Below are 25260 nucleotides of genomic sequence, written 5' to 3'. Positions count from 1 at the left end.
TATTCATTCATCATTCATTTCTTCATTATTTTTTCTAGGCTATTTTAAATCGCTAGCTTACTTTGTTTTGTTCCTGTGCATGCATTAGATACCAGCTTGTTTCTTTCGCCACGGAAACAGTAAAGTAATCCCCATTAGTGAGTTTTGTTTAATCGCATCAGCCAGCCGAAAATCCAAATCAACGCCAGCTGCAGCTGCCGCCTCCTCCGGGCAGGCCGAACTGTATAATCAAGCAGGTACAGACTGTTAATGGATCTAATACCCCATAACCCCATATCCCGTGTTCCAGATCCCGATCCCCTTACCTTGCCACCCCACCTTGCCCCGTCGCGGCAAAGACCACCCAACTAAGCACAGATTTGGTTCGCTCTAATGAGCTCTGCGTGCAGCTTAAGGGCAACTCCAGCACGGCTGCTTCTATTTGCGGCACTTTGGCAATATGTGGCTAAAATTACTTGCAACTGCCGGCGGCGGGGTGCAGATACATCACCACCAGATGCATTTTAATTGGAATACCGAAGCGGCGAATAATAGCGGACTGCAAAAAATGTAATGGCACAAACAAAAAGGCGGCGACCGCCCAATTAGAAGCCTATTAGTGGTAACCACCACCCAAACACCACCCTCTTCCAATCGAAACTGCTCCATTGTTGCTGCAAATATTGCAACACGAATTGGCGAGCGCCCAAAGCTAGGCAACAAATTATGCCGAATGGCTAATGAATAAATATGTATCTGCAACTGGCACAGCACATCCCTTCGCCAGATAGTTTGGCATCCTTTGAGATGCACTGAAGCAAAATACATTTCGATTTCTTACAAAGGATAACTTTAAAAAAAAAGTTAAAGGGAAGGATTTCAATGATTACACATGTTTCTGAAGTAAAAACATGAGTAGCTTCACTCCTTACAGTTTAAGAATACATTTTTTTACATACACCCTAACAACAATTTTTTAAGTAGTAGTATAATATTATTATATTGTACAATGTAAATAAATATATTATACAATTGACTTATATAAATTTCCACGCATGTTTATGGTTCATAAACAATTTTTTCCCACATACATAGATCTCTCACATTTTCCATAAGCATCAAACTATAATATAATATTTTACATACAGTCTAAAAAGAATTTTTTTATGTGATCGATTAAAGTGAAAAATCGATATACATGTTTTTTGACCATAAGCTTCTTGTTCAAAAATTATGCTTTTCAAGATAGATATTTTATGCGCATACTTTCATAATTCCCTTTTTTAAAGTATTAATTTTTTTTAAATTTACATCGGAGTAAATAATATGGTTCTTTATTTTTTTTTCCTTTCTGCTTTTTAAAAAACATCCGCTTTTTAAAAAACGTATTTATCATTTGTATTTACTGCCGCGTTGTTGGCGTTGAAGCTGCACTTATGAGAGCGCAGCGAAAAGCGCAAACACGGGCAAAAACGCGGCAAATGCAGTTTTGTATCTCTGTATATCTCCGTATATCCGTGTGTACTTTGTGGCATGCCACATAAACTTGACGCCGCTGCGCTGTGTGATATTTTAGCATTGAGCAGCTCTCCATCCCACTCCATCGCCCTGTGGGATATTTAAATCCTTGTTCCTACGCAGGGATACTCGTAGCCGTGGCAAGGACTCGGCGCTGTTGGCTTTTGTATGCGCATTAATGCAACGACTCTCATGTTTATTCACACACAAATTTGCAGCGAATACAACGCACAGAAACAGTGCGGTGATAGCGGGATGCATTTGCACCCGGATCCGCCCCCGGAATCCCAGGATGCCGGGATCCCAGGACTCGGATACACTCGCACTTGGCTGGAGCAATCTGCTGGCAAATGCGCTTTACATTTTGCACACGCTAATACAATTTAATGGTCGCATTAATTTGGCGCATCTGTTGCATTTTAAAACACGCACACACACAGAGCTATCTGCGTGAGCACACCCCCGCACACAGATACACAAGTACAATGATACACAGTCACAGATACAGATACACGCTCGAGGAGCGGCAGGCAACCGCAGGATACTTTGCTCACTTTGTTGTCGGCGGGGGAGGTTAAAGCATTTGCCAACTGCAAATAAAGTTGCGCTCAGCTAAATATTAATTCTAACCAAGTTAGGGGAAACTACTTTAATGGCGGGGGCGTGGCAGCCGCACAACTGCTTAATCCTTAGCTGTAGTCGGAATGAAGATTGAGATACATGCGCTGCTCTGGCGCGGACAAAAAGGTCCTGATATATACCGCCAGCAGGCAATAACAGTTCCACATCTTCTTGTTTTCACCAATGAGCGCTTAAGTAGAGACTTTACAGTGCACTGAAAAGAAATGGTTACTTGTGGAAAATTATATAACAAAAGGTATTGATTTAAATATTGTAATAATTTGAATAACAAATAAGTGAACAATTTGGTTCTGCATTTGGTGAGATTTTATTTGTAAGCTTAAGGAATAACTATACTTTAATTCTAGAAACTATAATTTAGTATCTATCATAAAATACAAAACGCTTAGAAGTACAATAGAAATGAAGTATTATATTTTAAATAAACTAAACTATGTACGTTATGATTTATTAAATTATAACTATAGTAATATCAAAGTATTTATTAAAAATGATTGAGTGCTAACGCAATAAAATATTTTAGGCCTGGGATTTAAATACAAAATAATTCTTTTTTTGAGAAAAATGAAAATTACAATTTAAATTAGCAACTTGGCCGATTCCAAACACGTAATAGAGAATTCCCTCTCCATCGCAGTCGCTAATGCGAGGCAACTTTGTTATTGCTGCCAATTAGGTCGGCATTCTGTTTGTGCCAATGTTTGCATATTATTTCTGCCCAATTTGCATTGATGCAATATTGTCCATGTCCCGCGACACACTTCCCTCTTGTTCATGGCCGCGTCAAATGCAGCAAATGTCAAAATTTAAATATTGAAAGTGACGTTGGGGCAGCCGGGAAAACCCGGAAAAACCCCTCGCGTTGCGGGCGTGGCACTAAGCGGATAAGCGCTTGTTAAATTTTTAATGCGTTGCATAATTTTTAGTTCGTCGTGGATATTTTGCACAAAATATATACTACATGGTATGTGTTTGCTATATTTTAATTCGAGCGGCGGATGCGAAACGCAGCGTGAGTGCTGCTGGCTGCATTTGAAATGAGCCGCATGTGGCGATGGCCGATTAAGCCTGGCTTAGAAGCGGCACATTCCTCATTTCGCACTCGACAATGATCCATTTATTTGCACTGCCAGCGGGGGAGGTGATGCAAATTTATATTAATTATTATTTTCGCAGCCATGTCTTCTCATCAATTATCTGAGTTTGCCCGCCGGCTCACTTCGCTTTTCTGCTCTGCACTGCTCTACTCGGTACTGTTCTGTGCATTTAAATTTTTCCCCAGCAAAGTCCTTGATAAACATTTTTCAATTAATTTTTATTTGCTGCCGACGACATTTCTTTGTCCACACACGCGCATATATTTATGTATGTTGCTGCCGTGCAGCAACAGCAACAGCAGCAGCAGCAGCAACATCATCGCCTTTATGTGTTCCACGTATTTCTTTAACGGATTTCCACTTGTCTCACTTTTTGAGAAAAACTTGTCGAGATGGCACACGCATTGTCAAGCCCACTCACACACAGGCATGCGGAGATAAGGCGAGACAGGCAGAAACAGAAAGAAAATCCTACACGCCCGGGAATAAAAGAGAATGGGCAGCAGCGACGCGTAAAAAACTCGTCATGGAGAGAAGGAGCACTTGAGATGTGATAGTCGAAATTGCGGGTTTGATAAACGCATCAGATACTCAAAGAAAATTTTAAAATTGTCTTAGGATCCAGTACTTAAGATGCACTTAATGGATGATAACAACTAACTAAAAATTACTTTAAATTTATTTTTAATGTGAAAGTAAAAATAGATTCAAATTTGTTATCAACTTAACCCTGACAAAGCCAGCCCAGAAACTTATTTCATTATTATAATAGTATCGAACCAGCTCAGTGAACAAAACACATAAAAATGTTCTCCCGAATCCTGAAACCAAGTCTAGTCTTACGCAGAAGCGTGACCACTTCCGCATCCTTGCGTTACAAGGATCCCATCTACCATGTTTTTCTGGACAAGGTGCGTGAGTACCGGCTGAAGAGTCCCACCGGAAAGCCCATAGATCCTGGTCCGGAATACGAGGCGGAACTGAAGGAGTCCCTCGAGCGCCTGGCTCTTCAATACGGCGGCGGTGAGGGCGTTGATATGCTAGAGTTTCCCAAATTCAAGTTGCCCGATATAGATATTGATCCGATTTCGGTTTTGGAATTGTAAGTTTTATTTTATTTATTATTTAAATTGAAATTAAAATATATTTAATATTTCTGAAGACCTGAAAACCAACCCAAGCCGGAGAAAAAAGATTCCGAAACAGGGGATGACAAAAAGAAAGATCAGGAAGTTAAGGCCAAAGATGATAAGAACGCAAAGACCCGTGATAAAGATAAGAAAGACAAAGATGACAAGAAGGCGAGTGAAACAAAGGGCAAGGATGATAAGGACAAGAAGAAGTAGAGTATAAATAAGGAAATATTTAATGAAAATTATTACTGAAGATGTTTCAAATTTTGGATAGATTTTCATAAAGTTCATAGAGTTACAATTTCTTTTGAGATTTAGGAACTGTTTTCCTAAAAAAATAGATTTTATAATATAATATAATATAATATATTATAAAATATTTTTTTAATAGGAACTCATAAAAGACCTCAATTTCACGGCTATTTATCCCCAAATACCCGCCTTATTTGTGCTACCCATTTGTAACTGTTCCAGGATATAATCAAGAAAGGACGCGCCGAAATATTTATTAAGCACATACATGCATAAGCAGCACTCACACTCATGCACATGCTCTTACCATGTTAAGTAATTCCTTAAACAACACAACAGGTCGCCGCCATTGGCATGGCCTTGTCCCTCCCCTTGGTCCTTCGTCCTTTGCCCCCTCCCTCCTCGAATTTCCTGTAACTGACGCTGAGTGGCAGACACACAGATACTCACATAAGCAAATTGAATTTAATGCCTTCTGCCGTTGCTTTTGATAAAAGAAGAGAGAAAAGGAGGGGTGGCGCGAAAAGGACGAGAGCGGGAGCGAGACAAACAAATCAAGAGACGTCGCGAAGGAAATAAAAGCCAAACGCACAAATAAATACGCACAAGTACATAAATTTAAATTATTTTCGTGGCCTGGCCTCGCTTTCATTTATGCTTTTTTATTTTATTATGCCCTGTGCCGCTCGAAGGATCCAAGGATCCGAGGATCCGGCATTTGACTGCGGACCAGACGTCCTGGCACACTTTCTGAATGCCACAAGAGTACCTCGTACCAGATGTATCTGTATCTGCATCTGTATCTGGTACCGTTTGCTGTTAATCTGTATCTGTGTGACTGTGGCAGCGCATCTTCAGCTGTCTCTTAGCGAACTATGCGGCCGCATCGGGCAAACAACTACGCACAAACACGGCCAAGACGTCCTTGGTCCCTGTGTAAGGCATGTTAACTGGGATTTGACAGCTCGTAAATAATATTTCGCCTGTTTGTTGGCTCGGCACAACGAGAGCAACGTCTTGCAGAAGGCCGGAACAAAGACAGTGGGCTGAGATGGGGAACATCATTTTAAAGATTTTTATCTTGATGTTTTGCTGAACAATGTATGACTTCTAAACAATAAAAGATGTATTCATACCACCTATCGATATTTAAAAAAAAAGAATTTGTGTCTGGGATACTGAAGAAATCATAAAGAACTTTAAATATACCAACAACTTAAAATATGCTTTTTTAATGACTTAAGATCTATAAATCCAATAAAATATTTTGAAACTTTACATACAGTATTTTATATGCTGAATAACAACCAGTGAAATTTTTTGTTTTAAGTTTTAGGGATAATATCTTCTTTTAGTTGTAGATATTTTTTTAATTTGTAGAAAAAATCGCCATCGACTCATAATTTGTTCATAGCGAATACTTTTTGAGTGTGCTTTTTGAAACGTACAATAATTATAGTCAGAATATAGCTGTACTCCCCAAATTTCCTCCGCCAAAAATTAATTAGATTTCCAGCTTTTTCGCCCACTGTGACTCATTCGATGGCAGCCATGTGAAAACGAGAAACGCATTTAATTTTTAAGCTCTCTCCTCCTTGGCTCTGCTTGTTAAACAATCTTTTTACATGACATATGTGGGCGGGCGGTGGTTGGTTCATCCGAGGAGTCAGATGCGGATGAGATGCGGTGGCTGTCCCGGCATGTCCCGATTTTGGGGCCCAAGCTGCCACCGCCACACTCATTATGCGCACTCTCCTCGCTGCCGGCTTATTAAATTTTCATAGGGCACAGGGGCTCGTAAAAATAAGACTTGGCCGCTCTGAAGCGCAAGTGGATTAAATTTAAAGCGACTTCGAGGAGTGCCACTTCAAAGGCCGTCGCCATAATTAAAGCCATGAAAACTGTCCACAATTCGATTGCCAAAAACTGAATTAAGCCGGGAACTCGACCATCCAAGAAATAAGAGAAGTTGTGAAACCAGAAAGTTGCGAAGGTGGGTGGACGGGAAACCACAGTAGGGGCTTGGGGACTTCAGATGGAGGAGGATCCGCTCAACTGGAAGAAGATGATGGCGATGACGAGGCGGTGAGAGATAGCTAAGGTCGCTTTTCCGCTTTTCCGACCCACATACAGCTCTACATGTCTGTGGCTTAGATATTGGGATATATATATATCTTTATACCAGGCATGGCCGCTGGCTGTGCTGAAAGTGAAGCATCTTGTGCAATGTAAACGAAACGTAGCCGATAAAAATAATACGAGAGGCAATTTCGATTTATTGACAGGTGCTCGACTTTATTGAAACGTTTAACTGGAAAACCGATTCGAGTGCCGGCGGAGTGCGCTCACTCCATTCTAAATATATATGTAGAGATATATATATACTGCACATCACATGCAAAATTGTGCAAAACGATAAAAATTATGTGAATTTCGTTTTGATTTATCGCTGTGAGCCTGGGCGGTGCCTGGATTTTATGGGCCCAGATTTATGACTCCTTCGCACAGGAGCACAGGATGTGCTGCCGAGTTTTGGACAAATTTAATTACAGTTTTACCTTGTGTCTTGTGTGGATCAGCCACGCACTATTTGTCATTTGGCCGGGTCCCCCATAAATTCCGATGTGCATTTAATTTTGTCGAGCCGCACGTACGCATCAATGCCTGGGCATTATTTAATAATGAAAATTGAATAGTCCTAATTCAAGCCGATGACAAAGTGGGTCCAGGTGGATATGTGTATACATATAGTGTGTGTGTGTGTGCAGGACACGTGCCACTCAAAAACACACCCACACACGCATAGGACGCCCTCGAATTGTGGTTTTCCTTTTGTCGCTTCCGTTTCCGCATAATTTTTGCAAGCGGAAAACTCGAGGGCGGCGCGCTAACAAAACATTTGTTAAAACGGAAGCAGGCAAACGCAGACAAAGGCGACGGTTTACCGGCAAGATAGAGGCACTAAGACCCCCTTTAAGCTTACGTAATTTGGTGTCCCGAGCTGAGGTCCAAAATGCGGGCACGTACGAGACCGGTAGGGCGCCCAAAAAATGCCCCAAGTTCCACTTCATTTTCTCCGGAGGAGGCAAGTGGCAAGGGGGTCCGCAAAGGTTGCATGTGATTTGTGTCAGCGGCGGAGTCGCGCTCCAGGATATGTCCCAGACTATATATTATGCCGCCGGGCGACAGTTACAACAATAAAACATTTCGGATGCCTTCTTGTCTTGTCGCTCGTCTTCAGGCCCCCCATTCCCCCGGCCAGCTCTTGTTATCCTTCTGCTGGTCTCGTCCTGCCACATCCACATCTACATCTACAGCTACAGCCACATCCACGTCCACATCCACGCACCTGGCCAAAAGGGCTGAGCCTGAGCCCGGGCTCGTAATGAACGATGCCAGGCATTTTCTTGTTATTTTTTCATGCCGCAGCCGGCGGGCGGACGACGGGCGACATTATCCTTGTAGTTAATGTGGGCGAATGGCTTTTCCAGGCTGTGCACGCACTACCACCCCCTGCAGGCGGCACAGTGGAGCAAAGGTATTTGAAGGAAGGTTCAGGGTAAAATTAGCTCACTAATACCAGTTAAATATGGGGTGTTTTGGATTATAAATCGTAAAAATCATTTATGAAATTAATATGGTTAGGATATTAATTAATCATTCTATGGTTTTCCATAAACTCTTTTAAATGTTTAGGTTTATTTTCAAAGGATTCTGAAAATATAAATATTTGACTAGTTTTTTTGAAACTGTGGTACCCAAGTAAAATATTTTCGTACATTTAATAAGTACATAGTATTTTATTATTATTTTTTATAGATTTCCTTCAAAAGGAAATTTATATGCATATGTAGAAAAGGAAATATTTTTTTTACCGCATGTTAAAATAATTGTAGGTTTTGAGTAGGTTTCTAGTCTTTTAGTTTGACATGCTGACAAGAAAAGAGCCCTAAATTACACTATAAATTTTACCCATCTTTTATTAAACTAGCAACCCAATAAAGTGCTCTTTTAGACCAAGAATAATCTGCATTATGGTTTAATTTACTCTGTCTTGTTCCACTGTGCCATTCTCCTGCAGGCTGATATGGCAGTATGCCTCGTGGCAGAGATAATGGCGCCGCAGTGTCCTTTATCCTTCATCAGCCTCGTCTGGCCCCGCCTTGCCACGCCCTTTCCCGCCCTGCCACGCCCACCGACTTGGCTTCGTGGTTGACTTGCAAATAACGCATCACGCATACGCACCGTGCATTGTGGACTGCAGGTGCAGCCTCCTGCGTGCGGAAGTGACAATGAGAACGCATTTAAAATTCATTAATTGAACGCATTTCCTGCTGAACGAAGTCGATCTTCCAGCCTGCTGGCGCCTTATTACTCCATCCATTTGTATGCTGTAATTGAGGGCATTTGGGCATTCCTTTCCCTCGGGCGGCCCTTGAATGCAATTTTTAAGGCTTCTTCGAGCCGAAAACTTTGCTTCACACTGCATAAATTAATTGAGTCTTCAAACAACGGACTGTGTCTGCGGTTTGGCTTCTCTCCCGGAGCGAAAGTGTGTGCCATTTTCCCTGTGTGGGGGGGGGGATACCCACTGTCTCCGTGGGCAACCGCACCATCAAAAACTTTGGCTGCCGGCTCCTCGAGTCCTGGCTGCAGGACGAGCGTCTAATGCATTTTTCATGCCCAGTTTGAATGGCAGCCTCAGCGTCTGCTCTGATGCAATCGAATTAAAATTTATGACAAAACCATTAACAAAGTTGCCCCTTTCGGTATCCGTATCCCCGCGCTGCTTGAACGGGGTCACATGCAAAAACTTTCCCGACTTTTTATGCAGTGTCTTCAGATTTAAGAGACTCATTCGGTCTCGACGGCGGTTAAACTTTCCCAAATTAATCGATGACTGCAACGATTTAAGTGTTGAAAGCCATTAGTTGAAGAGTACTGAAAAGGTAATAAGTTATATTGGTATGGTAGATGGTTAGAGAAAAATACAGTTAGCCCCTGCTTACAGTTGCGCGTAAAAATCTTTTTGTGATAAATTCTTTAAGTTAGGTGTTAAAATATTTTACCACTTAAGGAACCAATGCACTGTAAAATATTTTGGGTTAAACCGAAGTTCATACATACAAGTTCACATACAATTTTCTCTTATCCAAGATAATAAACAGTATATTCAAGAAGCCTTTCATTATAAACTCTCCAAGTAAAGTGCTGAATGATTAAAAAGGCATAGCGAAATATGAGTTATAAAAAATGTAAATGAATTCAGATACAATTTCCATTTAGCCATTGCAGCAATTGGAACGCGTAGGTATTTGACTTGTTACATTTATTTGCAGACAATGAAATAACCAACGGCAGTGCCTCCTCCGCGTGGCCATAAATGTTTAATGGCTTTCGAGCCGGGCCCCGTTTTATGCCATGTTCTATTTGCGCATACCACAAATGTCTGGCCAAGTGGCCGACAATGGCCCCCGAGGTCCGAGTTCGAGTTGGAGTCCTAGTCCCGGTTCCAGTTCCCAGCTCCCAGCTCCCAACTCCCCATTTCCCAGTTCAAAGTCCAAAGCAAACGGCTCGAGTGTGTCGGCATCTCAGACATCTCACGATCTCAAGACGGCGGTGCTGCGTGGGCCTCTGTCCTTCGACTGCCGGCCTGTTATCCTTGCCATCCTGCGAGTCTGGACGGGACGATAAAACGCTTCAATGTTCACTTATTGGCTGGGCGTGAGGAATTTTTATATTAATTTATTGGTCTGACTCTGGCGAAAGTCAGTGGGTCGGCAATCGGCTGGCTTTTAAATTATGAATCGAATCGGAATCGGAACTGAAAGAAAACCTGTCCAACCAGCGACTTCCACGGTGCCAGATTTCTCTTTTGGCGTAAATTTTATTCAGCTTTTTATTTTATTTGTTTTTTTTTCTTTCAATTTTTCTCCCGCCGGATTCGGTTTTAATGGCTTTTTAAATGCCAACTGATAAATGGCCAGGCTGCATGACAAATGAGATTTCCGCTCCGGCTTGGGCGCAAAGTGTTCCTGTTAGTATTGGGGGAGCTCTTTGCATTTTTGTGCCCTGTGGATTATTAACTTATATGGCAAGAAGCTCATTAATAATTCGCTTATAAAGTGAGAGGGCAAAGGGCAGCACCCTCAATGTGCCAAAGATTAAACAAAGGTCTTTACCGACAAGCTTGTTTCGCCGTTGTGTTAAAATATTGCGCATACGCCACTTGGTCCCCCGAGGTCGTTGAAATTAAATGCAAAATAACAACAAGTTACACAGTCATCTTTCGCAGGCACTTAGCCTTTGCTGCTAAAGTTTTCTTGCGGGTTTTTCTTTCTTGTTTCCTTTTTTATTTTATTTTTTGGGTGGCATACAGAACACAGAACACAGGACAAGGACAGTTGGCAGGACACAAGCAGTCTGAAGTTTTCGCGTAATTTCACGTATTTTGTGCAAATACGCTCAAATATGCCACACAACAAGCGGGCAAGCAAACAAACAAAACTGTTTTCCTTCTCCCTGGCCTGCCAAGTTTCTGCACTTTCCCCCGTCGTATTTCCGCCCGAATTTATCCCCATTTCTGTCTGGGGACTGTTGTCAGTTTTTACGTAAAATTAAATTTTATTTATTCATACATTATTGTATTAATGCCTCTGTCAGCCGATTGGGAAATGCAATATCCTTCCAATGAACTATGAAATAAAATACCAGACGCAAATAAACCGAGTTCAATGCTATGTGACATTTCTACCATTCAATATGCGGAATTGATCTTATTATTTCGGTGAGTGCTTGTGAAGTTTTTCGAATGAAATGCGCACACGTATGGCTTATTATAGAAATTCCCCCGCTTATGGCAATACACTTAAAATCAACTAATTGGAATCACTCAATCACTTTTCTTTCCTCGACTTGTTTATCTTTTGCTTTGGCAAATACGAACGAAAAGTGCAACATCACTTCTGTTTCTATTTGTTTTTTGAGCACTGCTTGGGGGGCAAACAATGAGGCTGCATTTTCAATAAGTCGGATGGAGAAAGAGAGAAAGGATCTTAAATGGATTAAAAACCAATGGAAATTAAATTGAATTTACCCAGGCGGAAGTAGTTTTTCCCTCCTGCGTTGGCTTAGCATTTTACTATTCAGTTTGCGACTCCTTAAAGGCAATCAACAACATTGTCTTGGTCATTCGCTTTAAGCTCCAATTGTTTTTAAACGATGCCCATATGCTTTCATAGAAAAGTTGAAGCTAAAAAGTGATTTGGCGTAACGTTTTGTGGCTCTCGATTTAGTCGTAAAAATGTTGCCAGCCCCCCAAAAAAAAGCACACAAAATAGAAAAACACTGTGAAAGGCAACAAAAGGACTGTGGCATAAATCGAGGCGCTGTCGCAGGACTAAACTGATTTTTATGCCAGCGAAGCGAAGGGAAAGTCTAGGAAAAGCAAGACATCGTTCCGAGAATACAAAACAATAGTGCGTAAGGATGGGCAAATTGTCTATTTAGAAAAAAAGGAGGGAGAAAAAAGGGCTACAAGGTCAGCCATTGCTCCGTGGATCCTTGTTATGGCCAGCGGGTCAACGGAATGATGTCCTGTTTAGTGCCGGCTCAACGAAGCTCAACATTTTATAGACTATAGACAAACTCTGAATAATTTATGCGCCATAAAAATGAAATCGAATTGCGACTCCCGGGCCCTTTTCAAAGGAGTCATCAAGCGGCAATTTATGGCGTTTCGGACTCGGATCCTGTTGCTTTATAAGCAGGCTCCTCTCGCTCCTCCATTTGGCACATATGTGTCAGGTGGTTGGAGCCAAAACACTTGACGTTCGCTTTATGCAAATTAGTTTCGAATAACAAGGACACCAGCGGCAATGGCAGTGGCAGCCAGAAAGTTGTTACATAAATTACCCGAACTGCTGAAAAATAAATTAAATTAAATGAAGTTGAAAACTGCGACAAAGCGATGCGATGCATTGCTCTGCGTATCGTCCATGACCGACAAAATATTTGTTTATGGCGGGGAAAATTTATGTAAAAGAGCTTAAAATGATACGCGACAAGCGCAAAAATGCAATGAAAATATTTTCCTGCTCATCGCCCAGCATGGCGAAGCATGGCAATTTTGAAAATCAAATTAAGGTGGAAAACTCTCGGTTCTGCAATATTTTAGCAGTTATTATTGCCAAAGTTTGGGGCTGCAGGAGTGGGGGAAATTAGTTTTTTTGGTGCCGAATCGTGCCAGAATCCGCGATCGAAATGGAACTAGAACCGCAGAAGTAGAGGAATCCTGTGGAATTTAATTGAAAGATAGTTCCTCGATAGCAAGCCATAGGAAATTGCAAGAAATCTCGCACGGTCCCCAGACGTGATCTCGTTTCGGGATGCGTTCCCCTGCTGTCATTGTCTTGGCCCCGAGTCGCGGAGTTGGCTAGGTGACGTGACTTGGCCGGGACGTGCTCCACATTAGCGGTGCCGCAACGTAAACATAATCATCCCCTCCACCACCCAAAGGCACCACCCCTTACCAACCCAAAGCCACCCCCCACATACATCGTTGTCGCATGAAAAGTGGAAAATCGGGTTAACAGTGCCCAAAACGCAGACAATGGCAACGTTGACTGCGGTTCGCGATAAATCAGCAACAATACATTCCCAAACTCTCAGCTCCACCGCCATTCAGGTCGCTTTTCTGTGTGCGTCTGTGTGTGGGGGTGGCAAAATAGATTTAAAATTTATAAATTATGAGCATTTGTTGCAGCAAATTGAAATGTTACGCTTGCAGCGCGTGGAAAGATTCGCGCGATGGATGGCTGCAAATGGCGCACTTTAAAATGCGTCACATTCAATTTGGTGAACAAATAAATATTTGAAAATAACCGCGTATATATTTCATGCGATTAGGCTTAATTGCTGGGAATAAAGTATGATTTAGAAACGGGCTGAAAGGATAATCTAATTGGATTAGAAAATTAAGCCATAAGTTGTCCAATTTATTTTCGTTTTCCAAAATATAAACCAATGCTAATAAATATTTATGGTTATAAAATATTGAATAATACTAGAGTGTATCTTTTAAAGTTTGACTCTTGTTATTTAATGTTTAAAAACTACACAAAGTATATCTTTTGTATCTTAACCAAAATAACTTTCCAGCCATTTCATAACAGCATTCACATAACTTTTCTCAAAATTAAACACCCACTGAATTGGATGGTCTCAATAACTCACTCTCACTGAATAGAATATTTATCCGCACTTATTATGACCATCTTGTTTACGCCATTTAAAACCGCACTCTATTTAAAATTTCAGCTAATTGAGTAATCAAAATGAAGGCAAATATTTGCGCTGCTTTGCCATCTTAAAAAGTATTGACAATTTCATTTCGGCATAGAAAATTTGTTTGCTCGCCCGCTGCAAACTATAAATCATTGGCTTAGTTTATTTCAAGTTTTCGGCCCACCAACCGACCCACCGAAAATACTCGCACCATATTCAGATATTCAGCCGCCGCACTCATCCATTTGGGATGATTTTATGGCAACCATTTTCATATTCATGCTCGTATATCAAAAACCATTTCAAAATGGCTGTGCGTCGCTTTTGCGGTGGCAAAAGCATAATAAAATGCAGATAACGGCAATCAAATTTACTGGGCATGACGAGGAGGGGTTTTTTTGGAGGGGCTGGGGGGTTTTTGTTGTAGACAAGGGGTTTCAGAGAGAAATGGAGGACCACTCGGATGGAGGGAAAATATCGAATAAAAATATTTCAATAATTCCCAGGCAAACAACGAGGCAATTAATTAACCAAATATTTATATCTCTCTAACATCTCATATTTCTTTCGCTGTCCCCATGCCACTATTTCGATTCGGTTGATGGAATTTCCTGGAGTTTGGGACTCCTTCACGATGTTCCTCACCCACGTAATTAATTTTGCCAAACATTTAAAGGGACGAAATGTTCCCTTTTTCGGCGAGCATCCACTCATATTTATGCTAATCAAACACAATCCTGACCTCGGGCAGAAATCAGCAAGACAAACAAATCCGGGACGCAGTTAAGAAGAACTTCGACCACCGCAGAGTTTTCGGGTTGCTTTAAATTTTCGAGGACAAGGGCAAGGCTGCGCCACGCCCCTCGGGGCCAACTGGGCCCGCCTGCTTGTTTATAAAAATAATTAAGAAATATTTTCATGTTTTATAACTTTTGTGCAGCTCGAAACTTTTTAAATAGACAAACTTTTGTTGCCGCCGCTGCTTGTTTACTTACAAAATGTTCGTTCTGCCTGCCCCGCGTTCCGATGAGCGGCCCCGTATCTGATGGATACATTTGAAAATCTCGAAACAGCTAACAACATACTTCATTATAATATTTTCACTTTCAACTTGCCAGGCAGTGTCCGTCCCGGGCCTTGATAAGACTCTTTCACACCGGGGAAAATTATAGTTTAGTTTATAAATAGTAATTTCCAAAAAGTTGCTTAATATTTCTTTGATTAATAATGTATTACTATATATAATATATATACATTTTTGGGTAATTAGAGTTATTCTAGTAGAATATTACATTATCAAAATAGTTTTTAGTTAATAGAACAGAATGGAATAGAATTCAACCACTTATCATATAGTATTATAAATATAATTCAATTCTATAGGGTGTTGATTAACTTAATATATATTAAAGATTTTTTGAACTTAAAGATATATTTTTGAACATATAGTGGCTTCTTAAAATTATAATTCCTTTTTTTTGACATACCATTTCATCTACATTTTAAAACTTGAATAAGTATAATACCTAAAATGGAATCCCTAGGGAAATGACATCTACATATTTTATTTATACATTTTACTGTAAATGGCAGGCGAAACTTTTCCGAACAATGTATAATTTAATTTCTTCTTCCTAACCCACTTTTCTCAGAGTGCCGATTCCTGGCGGCTCTTCTGGGTTATTGTTCCTGGTATTGTTGTCCCCGCTTTTGGCCCGAGGGCGAAACATTCACCGTCTCTGCTCAAGAACGAGTGTTCCCTTGACAAAATGTCTAATTTCCGTGCAGGAAAGCAAGAAATTACTTTATGGTTTGTTAATAGCGGGCGGCCTCTTCAAAAGGCAGCCGCGATCCTTGGGCTTTGTGTCTGCCGACTTGGCCCAAATGTTGTGACATATTTTTTGGCTCGCATCCTGGCCAGCTTCCCGGCCGGCGGCCAACTGAGAGCCATTTGCCTAGGCCGAGTTTGGTTTAATGGGAATTTAAACGGTAACAATTACAGCTTCTGAGGAGGAGATGGGCATGGGGCAAATACCCACCTGTCAAGTCAATGAAACTTTCGCTGCGCTATTGAAATTTTTGGCGTGTGCGGCCATAACGACACCTGGTTTTGCCCCTGTCTCTGTTCTGTTGGCCAAAACTTTCCAGAAGCTAACGACTTGGGCAGCGGAAATGGCCAGGACACCCACGACATCCCTGGAATTTCATCATCTTGTTGAACTTGTTCCTTTTGTTGCCTCTTCGATGACTCCACGTGGGCTTTTATTGCGGGTTTTTTTGGGGTTCCAGTTTGGTTTCTGCTGTATTTATATTTATGCAAGTAAAAGCTATGATAACAGAGGCTAGACTCAGAAAAAACAAGGTTTTTCGACCATGGATTGATTTTCTATGGAATACAAGTAACTAAAATAGAAATTAGTGGAGATTCTCATTTTTTAGGAATACTTAAATCATTTTTTTGGCTCACTAACTTATATGTTTTGTGCTTTTGTAAACTACTACTAAACTTTTATACATTTAAGATAGGTAGATTTAAAAAATATTTCAATTTAACATTATATACGGGTTATTCTAAGCCTTTATATTTTAAATATTTTATTCGTAACGGTTAAGTAAGAAAAGTCGAGTTCTAAATATATCTCAGCTATCATAGATTAATAAGTTCAACATGGATCCTAGCATCACAAACATATTTCATGATATACAAAATTCCAAGTTCAGGGAAGTTGAAAACTATAAATCTTAGATAAGCTCCAAACAAACCACTGATATACAAATTGTATTTATAAACTTGGAAAGTTTTGCTGAAAGTATAAGTCTTTAAAATAAGAAAATGTTCTGTGACTCGATTAAATAGCTGTCGGGGCCACAAAAATCCAAATTATCTGTGGAGTGCCGTATCCCCCCTGCAGGAACTTACCCCCCGATCCTGTTGGCACCCACTTTGTGGGCTGTTCTCTGCGTTTGTCTGCGGCCTGCATTTTTCGCCCTTTGCGACGATACAAGTTTTTGCATTGGCAACATTTTTTTGTGTGTTTGTCACCGCTTTTCCCATTTCCCAGCGCCCCTCGGCCGTTGAGGAATTTTCCGCCCTTTGTTTTTGCGCCAGTGAAAAGCTCCTGTGGCCTAAGTCCGCTTGTATTTGCCAATTTTGTGTGCTGCCCACAACAAGGACATCAGTGGCAGCAGCAGCAGCGGCAGCAGCTAGGGAAACAGAAACAAACAGGAGGAGCAGAACTGCAAGGACCTCGGGGCTAGAGGGCAGGACGAAGGGAAACTAATTTCTTCCCGGGATTTGGGCTTCTTTTGTATCGCCTGGGTATTTCGGTTGTGTTTGTGTGTGCGTGGCTCGCGGCTGAGTTAAGTTTTTCCCATTGTTGTGAGGGCTTTACTCCAGTTTTTCCTTGTTTGCCATCGCTGTTGGCTAGCTTGTTAGCCAGCCAGTTGCCCAAATGCCTTTTCCTGCCGCCACCGCCCCTGTCCGCAGGGCAAAATATTTAAATTATTATTTTCGACTCTGCCGAAGAAAGGCAAATTTGATTAGGAAAATAAATGCTACCCGGGGGGACTTAACATGCCATTCCAATTTGAGCCAATTTACCCGTACATGTTTCCAACAGACACACTTTCACCTGAGCTGTGAGAAAATCGGAAATCGTTAGGGCCAAGAAATAATAAAAATGGATAAAAAACGATTTCGGGGATGTTGAGCTGCAGATGATGCATTTTCTTGTTAATTAGTTGCAGTCTGTTTATGCTGCGTAATTTATGGCTTCTGCTTTCGGGTCCACTACAAGCACTGAGAAAAAAGGAGCACATTTATTACAAAACCAACAAATTTATAATTTTTGTAAGCAGAACACTTAAGAAAATATATTTAATATATTAACATTTAATTAATATCAATAATTTGCAAAAATAAATTTTATTTTAACACGCAATCTTTGATATAAAGGACATAAAACAATTAAGACAACCAATTTTATAATTTTTCTATTGTCGTAATAATTTAAAAAAATTAACAAAAATGGTAAGGAATGGTTAAAAATTTTATTTAATAATAAAAATATAGTATTCCAAAAAATGTGATTTGTTGTATACATTTTTTGCTTAAACCTATTTTGCTTTCCCTCTTTGGCGAATTTATATATAGCTTTATGATTTATTTTGAGTTTTGACATAAGTAGTATTTAAATATTTTATACCAATAATTACTTCTAAGCAGGAATAAATACAATAATATATGTGATGTAGTTACAGTTTTAACATTTTTTCTCATGGTGCACTTAATTATCCACATTTTGTGTAAGGTTCAGAGAGGCGTGAGGTCAACGTCTCACTGTCTTGTGTCTGGATATCCGATATAATTCACATTCAATTTACATTTCCAATCTGCGGTCGCGGCACCCGAGGCACATGTGTGTGGGTCGCATCCCAGAACTCCAGATGCCGTCAGATGCAGTTGCCCCCGCCCCCACCTTCTCATCCTCCTCGCCCAATCAACCCCTTGTAAGGGAAGATACTATGTGGTATGGTATGCTGTGTTGCCCCTGTAAACAAAACATTCATCAAAATTTTATACATTCAACATGTGCCACGCCTGACTGCAGTTCAGTTCCCCCTCGATTTTCGCCGCGGGCTGACATTATTGTTTGTGTTTTCGGCTGCCCGCTTCGATTTTGACTGTTCTTTGAAAAATCACAACTAATTAACTTTGCCCATAGCTCCAAATTACGTGGGAGTTGGGGGGTTTTTCGGGGAGGTGCTATATGCCCTTTGGCATCGGGAAGCGTTTTTTTTTTTGGGTGGGCTGCCCTGCTCCTGGCGGCCAGATGTGGGCTGCGATGGTCTGGGAGCTGACTCCAAAAAGCGGTCTAAAAATAGAAAAAAACGTGTTCAGGCTGAGGTAGTTCGCCCCACATCCGGTGACTTGATAAGAAATCTGCGCTAAATGAGGCCCATCAGCGACAGAGGTGAGTTGCACCGAGATTTACTGATATGATTGGGGGAGCGCTGTGGTTCCCATAAAATGTTGAACTTTATCTGGAAGTTCAGCAGGCTGTGAAAGGGAAACTCGAAGGGAGATGATCTTGGCTCACATCGTTTTAAATATATCTGTGAATTTCACGGGAATGATTTAAAAATACCTTTAATTGGCATGCACTTGTTTTATAGATCATTTAAACGTTACAATTTTTAATAACATATGTTGGAAAGAATTTTAATTTTCAAGCTGTTAATGGTTCATCGAGAAACTCTATGGAATTAAAGGAACATTTTTGGTTGTTCCTTAAAAGATAACACCATTATTTTGTTTTTGAATAAATAAATGATGAATAATAAATATTAAATATAATTTAAGAAGAATGGTTTATTAAATTCCTTATAAATGCCTTGATGATGGTTTGATATAATGCAAAGTGGAAGCACCTTTCCAGGTAGAGACCATAAAAAGATGAAGAAATCATCTGCCAGTGAAAGCCACCGCAAACTGCAGTGCTATTGTCTACACACTCTTTTTTCAGCCACCACAATTCGCAGTTTGGTATCTTCTTTCACCACTTTCATTCCATCTTCTCAGCTTATTTCGAGAAGCAAACTTTGGTTAATTGCAACAATCGTGGCCGGGCTGTGAAAAAGTTCATAAAAATGAGTAATTTCGAGCAGCTCTCGTTTGCATTCGGCGTCTGTGATTGAGGCTGCTGGCAGAGCTGATTGTTTCCTGGCGACTGCCTCCATTGTGCGGCAACTTCTGGGCAACTGTCGATGAGCGGGTAAATTGTTGGCAACTTCGGATGCCCCGGAAAACCCCATCCAGCCAAGCTATCCCACCAGCCAACCAGCCAGCCAGCCAACCATCCAACCAGCAGGTGGCGGAGACAATGCAAAATGGAGGTATTTATTAAAACAAACTTGGGTCGAATGCGGCAGCCCCATTCTCATTTGGCCTTGGGCGAAAGTTTAGCGCAGTTTCCCAGCTGGGGGAGTTTTCCAGGATGCAAGTTGGCAGGCGCATAAATGTCACTTACGCGCTTCTTGACGCCACCAAGCCGGCATCATTGTGCTGTGCTCCAGTCAACTATTGGGGGAATTGCGAAAGTGACAATTTCGACAGGCGCCGGAGGGAGCGAGTCCTGCGGGATGGCAGGTCCTGAATGAGTCCTGATGCCCGAACCGAGGCGTCTGGCCAAAGTGTAAGTGCAAATTCAGTTTGGTTTAATTTCGACGGGCTGCGGTCGCGGTGCACTCCTTCATTCTCCATTGACCAAAAGCTGTCACCATCGTCCTGCCAATCCCCCCCCCCCCCCCCCTCCCATTCCCTAGAGTCCTTCGGCAGGACGAGGATCTTTATTAAGTTTTTCGCTTACTTCTCGCCAAGTGCAATGGAAAGTTTCTGCAGCGGCAAGTTTTCACTGTTTTTCCACATTTCGGCTTTTGTTTTCTGGTGCAGATTTCATCTAGCCATCCTTCGGCAAAACTTTCCCTCTGTCAAGTGTCCTCTGCAAATTTGTTGTCTATCGCCTGGCTTACAAAAAAAAAATAGGAAAAAAATTAAATAAATCGCCAGAAGTTTGCATTGGCAGCAAATTAATATTTTCCAAATATTTGACAAACTTTTCCTCCCTTTTAAAATGCCAAGTTAAAAAAATTATTTGCGGATTGCATTGATTTGGTGTTAGTCCTCTCTGCTGTGTTTTATGCCAGGGAAATTGAAAAAACTTTCTGTTGACAGTGCCTTAAAGTTTATGCAAAATTTTTGAGGTCACTGACAAATACGAGAGAGCTGTGTTCATTTGCGTAAGCCTAAAAATATACCAATTTATGGGAATTCTGAAAATATATGTTCGAGAATCTGCTCATTTGGCTGAAACTCTTGGTTTATTTGTACTCAACTGCAGCAGGAATGCTCGATTGCATTTGAGTTATTGCTCGGAAGCAGATGACAGGACCCGACCTCTGCACTCTGCTCCTTTTTCAAACACCTCCCGAATATTTGCTCCATGTCCTTGTGCATTCCCTCACATCCCATTGGTACATATTCAATATTTTGGTATTTATCTTGTCGGACAATAAAATAAAGCAGAATTCACATGTCGTTCCTGGGGGGGAGATTGGGAGCTGGGAGCAGGAGAGGTTGTGGGTCCAAGTGGGTCACTAAGGTCCTCCAGTTGCTGCTCCAGTTCCTCGGTAAATGCCACAGGAATTTACATGTTCGAATTCTCTTTAAGCATTTTGTAAGCCGCTCGGGTCTTGGCCATTGGAGAACAACGTAAGCCGCTTGGATCCCTATTTTTCTCAACTCAACTCCTTTGTAGCGGGATACTTGTGCACTCAAATAAACTTTTAAAGGGTCAATATAATATATTATGGACATCAACAATGTATTTTATAATTTTTATTTAAGAGATAAGATAATGCTTGACCAAACATATCAACTTGAATATTATGTATACTATATTATTGACAGTTCCATTTTTCTTTAAGTGTAACTATCAAATCTCAGCTGTCGTTTGTACATAACAACATATATATATTTTTCTACAATATTAAAGGGTAAGGAAATGCAGGAGGACCTGCGCCAGGAAGTCATAGCCCGCAATGTGCCGCAGTTGGTGGAAATGCTGTTGGGCTCCTCCGTCGAAGGCGGGTCAAGGGGCGATGGCAAGGTGGACCCCGCCACCTTTGAGAGTTGCCACAGGTATGCCATGAATCACTTGATGTTTCCTTATCAAGAGGAGTCCTCCCCGGAGGCCGTGTGGATCGACATGAACCACTTCTTGGAACGCTATCGCAGCGAAAAGCTGGTAGAATTCGGGGAAGCCTTTAGGCAGCTGGCCAGTGTGGTGCTACATCATCCGATCTATGCAAATCACAGGGTGAAAAACCTTCAGTGGCGACTAATGGACTTTTTGCTCTGTGTAAACTACAGAGCTTTTCGTACGGTCCATCACAATTTGGAGGAAATGGAGAAGAATCGAAAGGATATCCTGGACGCCCTCACTCAGGCCACCAATGATTCGAAGGGGGTTCGAGAGGACCAGGATTCAGAAACTATATCTGACACATCTAAGGCTGAAGACATTCTGTCTTCCCATAAAGAAAAGAAATCCAATACAGAGAGCCATAGTCCCAGTTCCAAGGAACATATTAGCTCAGATAGTGCTGATGGTCCTCCAACAAATAAATCACCGGATCCGAAACCCTTTGAATCGTTGAACACCTCGAAGTACAGGCGCATCCCCAGTCACAAACAAAAATATGTGCGCTTTGCTATAGAACAAGATAGGAAAGAAAAGGAGAAAGAAAAGGAGAAAGAAAAGGAGAAAGAAAAGGAGAAAGAAAATGAGAAAGAAAAGGGGAAAGAAAAGGAGAAAGAAATGGAGAAAGAAAAGGAGAAAGAAAAGGAGAAAGAAAAAACATCACCCGACCAGAAACCCATTGAATTTTTGGAAACCGTGGAGCACAGCTACATTACCGATGATAAACCCCAAGCTAACCAGATCTTTGTTAAGGAAAAGTTCGCCATGAAAGAGGCCAAAATGAAACTGAAATTGAATCTGACTCTGGATGAATCAACGGCGGAAAGACCCAAAATCGTAAAGTACTTCAAAGAATCGAATGACCTGTTCTCCAGAATTCAGACACCCTGGTGGCACGTGGATGTGCATGTCTTCCATCCGCTGCAAATCTTGGCCAGCAATTTTACCAGGGGTTACGGAGACTATTTGACCTATCGCCTCAGGGTAAATCGTCATTCGGGGCGAAAGATAAGCGAGGAGCACCAGTTGTTGACCGAACTGGTTGTCCTATTCTTCAAATCCATAAAGGGTGCAGACCTCCAGATGTTGGATGATAAGATGGAGTTGCGGACGGAGGAGCCAATCACTTTTGCGCTCAAACATGTACTAGAAGGTCCTCACTTGGGTCAGATTATCAGCTCCCTGAAGCAGATGCGCCACCTCTGGAAGTTTGTAGAGAGCCATGTTATGAAAATGATATCTAGTGTGGGCTTGGATACCCTGCATTTTTTCAGTGTAGCTCTGCGGCGACTGCTCCGACCTGTGATCGAGTTTCTGGTTTATTTTGAGAAGCGTTTGAACAGTGGCATTGAAATCCCTACCCTGCATCACTTTATAGATACTTCAAGATGTCATTTAGAAAGGATCCAGTTGTTGTATGATCTTTCGAAGGATACTATTGACGAACATGCATCCTTGAGAGCCCTAAGAGTTATAAGCACCCTATTCACACATAGTTCGAAGACTACTCAACCCAAGATGCTGCGGTCCTTGAGTGCATCCTTACTTCTCCACTCCTTGGAGGCCTACTGTCATTTTCTAGATAGCTGGTGGTCTACAGGGGATTTCGAGGACTGGCATGATGAGTTTCCCTACGAAAGAATCCTGATCGAAGGACGAACGGAGTACACATTGAGAAAGTTATGGGTGCCAATTGAAGAACTTCTAAGTAGCGGTTTGTTTAATATCATCCAGCGGCATATTTTTGGATCCAGTGAAGCAGTTGCCATACTATTTGATAGCCGGAAGATAAGTGACTTCAACTCTTTGCATCGAATCACTTCGCAGACATCCCTGCACGATTCACTAATATCTGGAGTTCTAGGGGAACTAGCTCCGTATCAGATAGAGAAAATAGAGGAGTTGAACTATGCCCCGGATATCCTAAAGCAGTTAGAGTCCTGTGAGCTGGATGCAGTACGTCGGTTGTTCTACTCCTTTCATATGGAAACGAGACCGGATCCAAAAAAACCCGTCTCATTTTCGATTGATGAGCTGCTGAGAAACTTCCAGGCCTGTGTTCATTATACTCCCATTTCGGATATAATTTCCCAGGAGTTGCAAAGACTACTGCATCGCAGATGTCTGTTGGCCAACTCTTATATTTCTGATGTGGTGAAGTATTTACAGATGGAGAACATTGTAAGACACGTTAGAACAGTTTATCTCCTCATAAACTATGATCTCATTCGGAGTGAGCTAGAGTTGTTTTTTGAGTTTCTCGGAAAAAATCAATTGATAGAGGCCTCTAATAAACTAAAAGATATAGTGGTTTCCCAGGATCCCCGGATGGGTTATCTGTTTCAAGTCTCTTTATCCAAACTACAACCTGAATTAATCTCTCTCATGGTCAGCCTTGATCCCTTACTTAATCGAGTGATCAGCCAGGAGCAATTCGAGCAGATGAACATCTGCTTTCTACTAAAGATGAACCTGCAATTGGCACTATATCAGCTAAAAAAGTTGCCTACCTTTAATAACTCCAAGCCAGAGCGATTGGTCAAGATTCTTCGATCACTCCAAAATTCCTTAGCTTCGGCACTTGAAGAGCATCTGTCTCATTTTGATAAAATTAACCAGCTTTTAAAGGAATTTTATGTCATTGAACCCGAAATGAATGAATCTTCGTTTTTAATTGAGCTGAGAATAAACCAAGAAATGTTTATGGTCCGTTTGAAGGAAAGAATGGGTGAAGAATTTGGGGGATTCCCATATAATAACAGCTTGCATGAGGTCCTTAGTCTAACCGGAGTTTTCAGGTATCAATGGCTAAGAGTTTCGGCCCTCATAAACGACTATCGTAGGCAGAAGGCCAGAAACATCTTTGAGATGAAGTACGATTGGTTGCGGAACAACTACCTGCAGTCCACTCTCAAAAAATGCAAGGCAATTGGTTGCGTCCTCAACCAAAAATGATATTATTGGTGAAATTTTATTATATTTATATTTTATTGTTATAAATTACTGTTATATTTTTTATTAAAAAAATTGACAGTGGAGATCTAATAACGAACTGCGCACAGCAAAATGGTTGTTATGTATATTAATATTTGTTTTTTTTTCGTATTACTCACTTATAAGTAGGCAATTAAGTATAGTATTTGTTGGCGTATAAATATTTGATATAATTATTTTGATATTTATTCATCGATTATTTTTTTAGCAATTCCAATAGTTTGAAAATATTTCAGTAAAATAATTTGAATGCCTTTGTTTAAGCTCAGGTCGTATCTTAAATATATGCTCTGTTGTGACAGCATTTATCTCTGATTTGTTGCTTAATCGTTTGTTTGTTGTCCACCTTTTTTTATCGGCAGCCCGTCCGCAAATAAGTTTTATCAATTTTCAATGGAAAATCGAGTGTGCGTCGTCTGTGACAGAAACCGCAAATTAAATCGTTTGGGTGCCGGGCAAAATTTATTTCTAGCGCGTGGCAAAAGCCGCAAGCTCCACACGCACTGCACACATGCTAGGATGCTTTTTTGCAAAAATAAAAATGGCCAAAAAAAGCGTGGAAAATTAGAGCAGGCTATATGGCCAGGCCAAATCCAAAGC

At 41.1% G+C, this 25260-nt stretch overlaps 3 protein-coding genes across 3 annotated transcripts in view; all 3 read left to right on the top strand.

Moving 5' to 3' along the window:
• LOC119553235 (connectin) overlaps positions 1 to 25260 on the top strand; it is a 149234-nt gene that overhangs the window by 59571 nt on the left and 64403 nt on the right. The gene's annotated exons all lie outside the window — the stretch shown is intronic.
• On the top strand, positions 4014 to 4617 carry LOC119553237 (ATP synthase-coupling factor 6, mitochondrial). Its single transcript, XM_037863507.1, has 2 exons — positions 4014 to 4338; positions 4399 to 4617. Exons 1-2 carry the CDS (start codon positions 4043 to 4045, stop codon positions 4580 to 4582), a joined length of 480 nt encoding a protein of 159 aa, XP_037719435.1. The 5' UTR covers positions 4014 to 4042; the 3' UTR covers positions 4583 to 4617.
• Positions 11394 to 24648, top strand: LOC119553234. Its single transcript, XM_037863502.1, has 2 exons — positions 11394 to 11408; positions 21460 to 24648. The coding sequence occupies exon 2, from the start codon at positions 21469 to 21471 to the stop codon at positions 24619 to 24621; it is 3153 nt and encodes a 1050-aa protein (XP_037719430.1). The 5' UTR covers positions 11394 to 11408; positions 21460 to 21468; the 3' UTR covers positions 24622 to 24648.

This window comes from Drosophila subpulchrella, chromosome 3L (genome assembly GCF_014743375.2).
Source record: "Drosophila subpulchrella strain 33 F10 #4 breed RU33 chromosome 3L, RU_Dsub_v1.1 Primary Assembly, whole genome shotgun sequence".
Lineage (NCBI taxonomy): Eukaryota > Metazoa > Arthropoda > Insecta > Diptera > Drosophilidae > Drosophila > Drosophila subpulchrella.
Note: the sequence above shows the minus strand (reverse complement) of the source record. Positions and strands in the feature narration are given on the sequence as shown.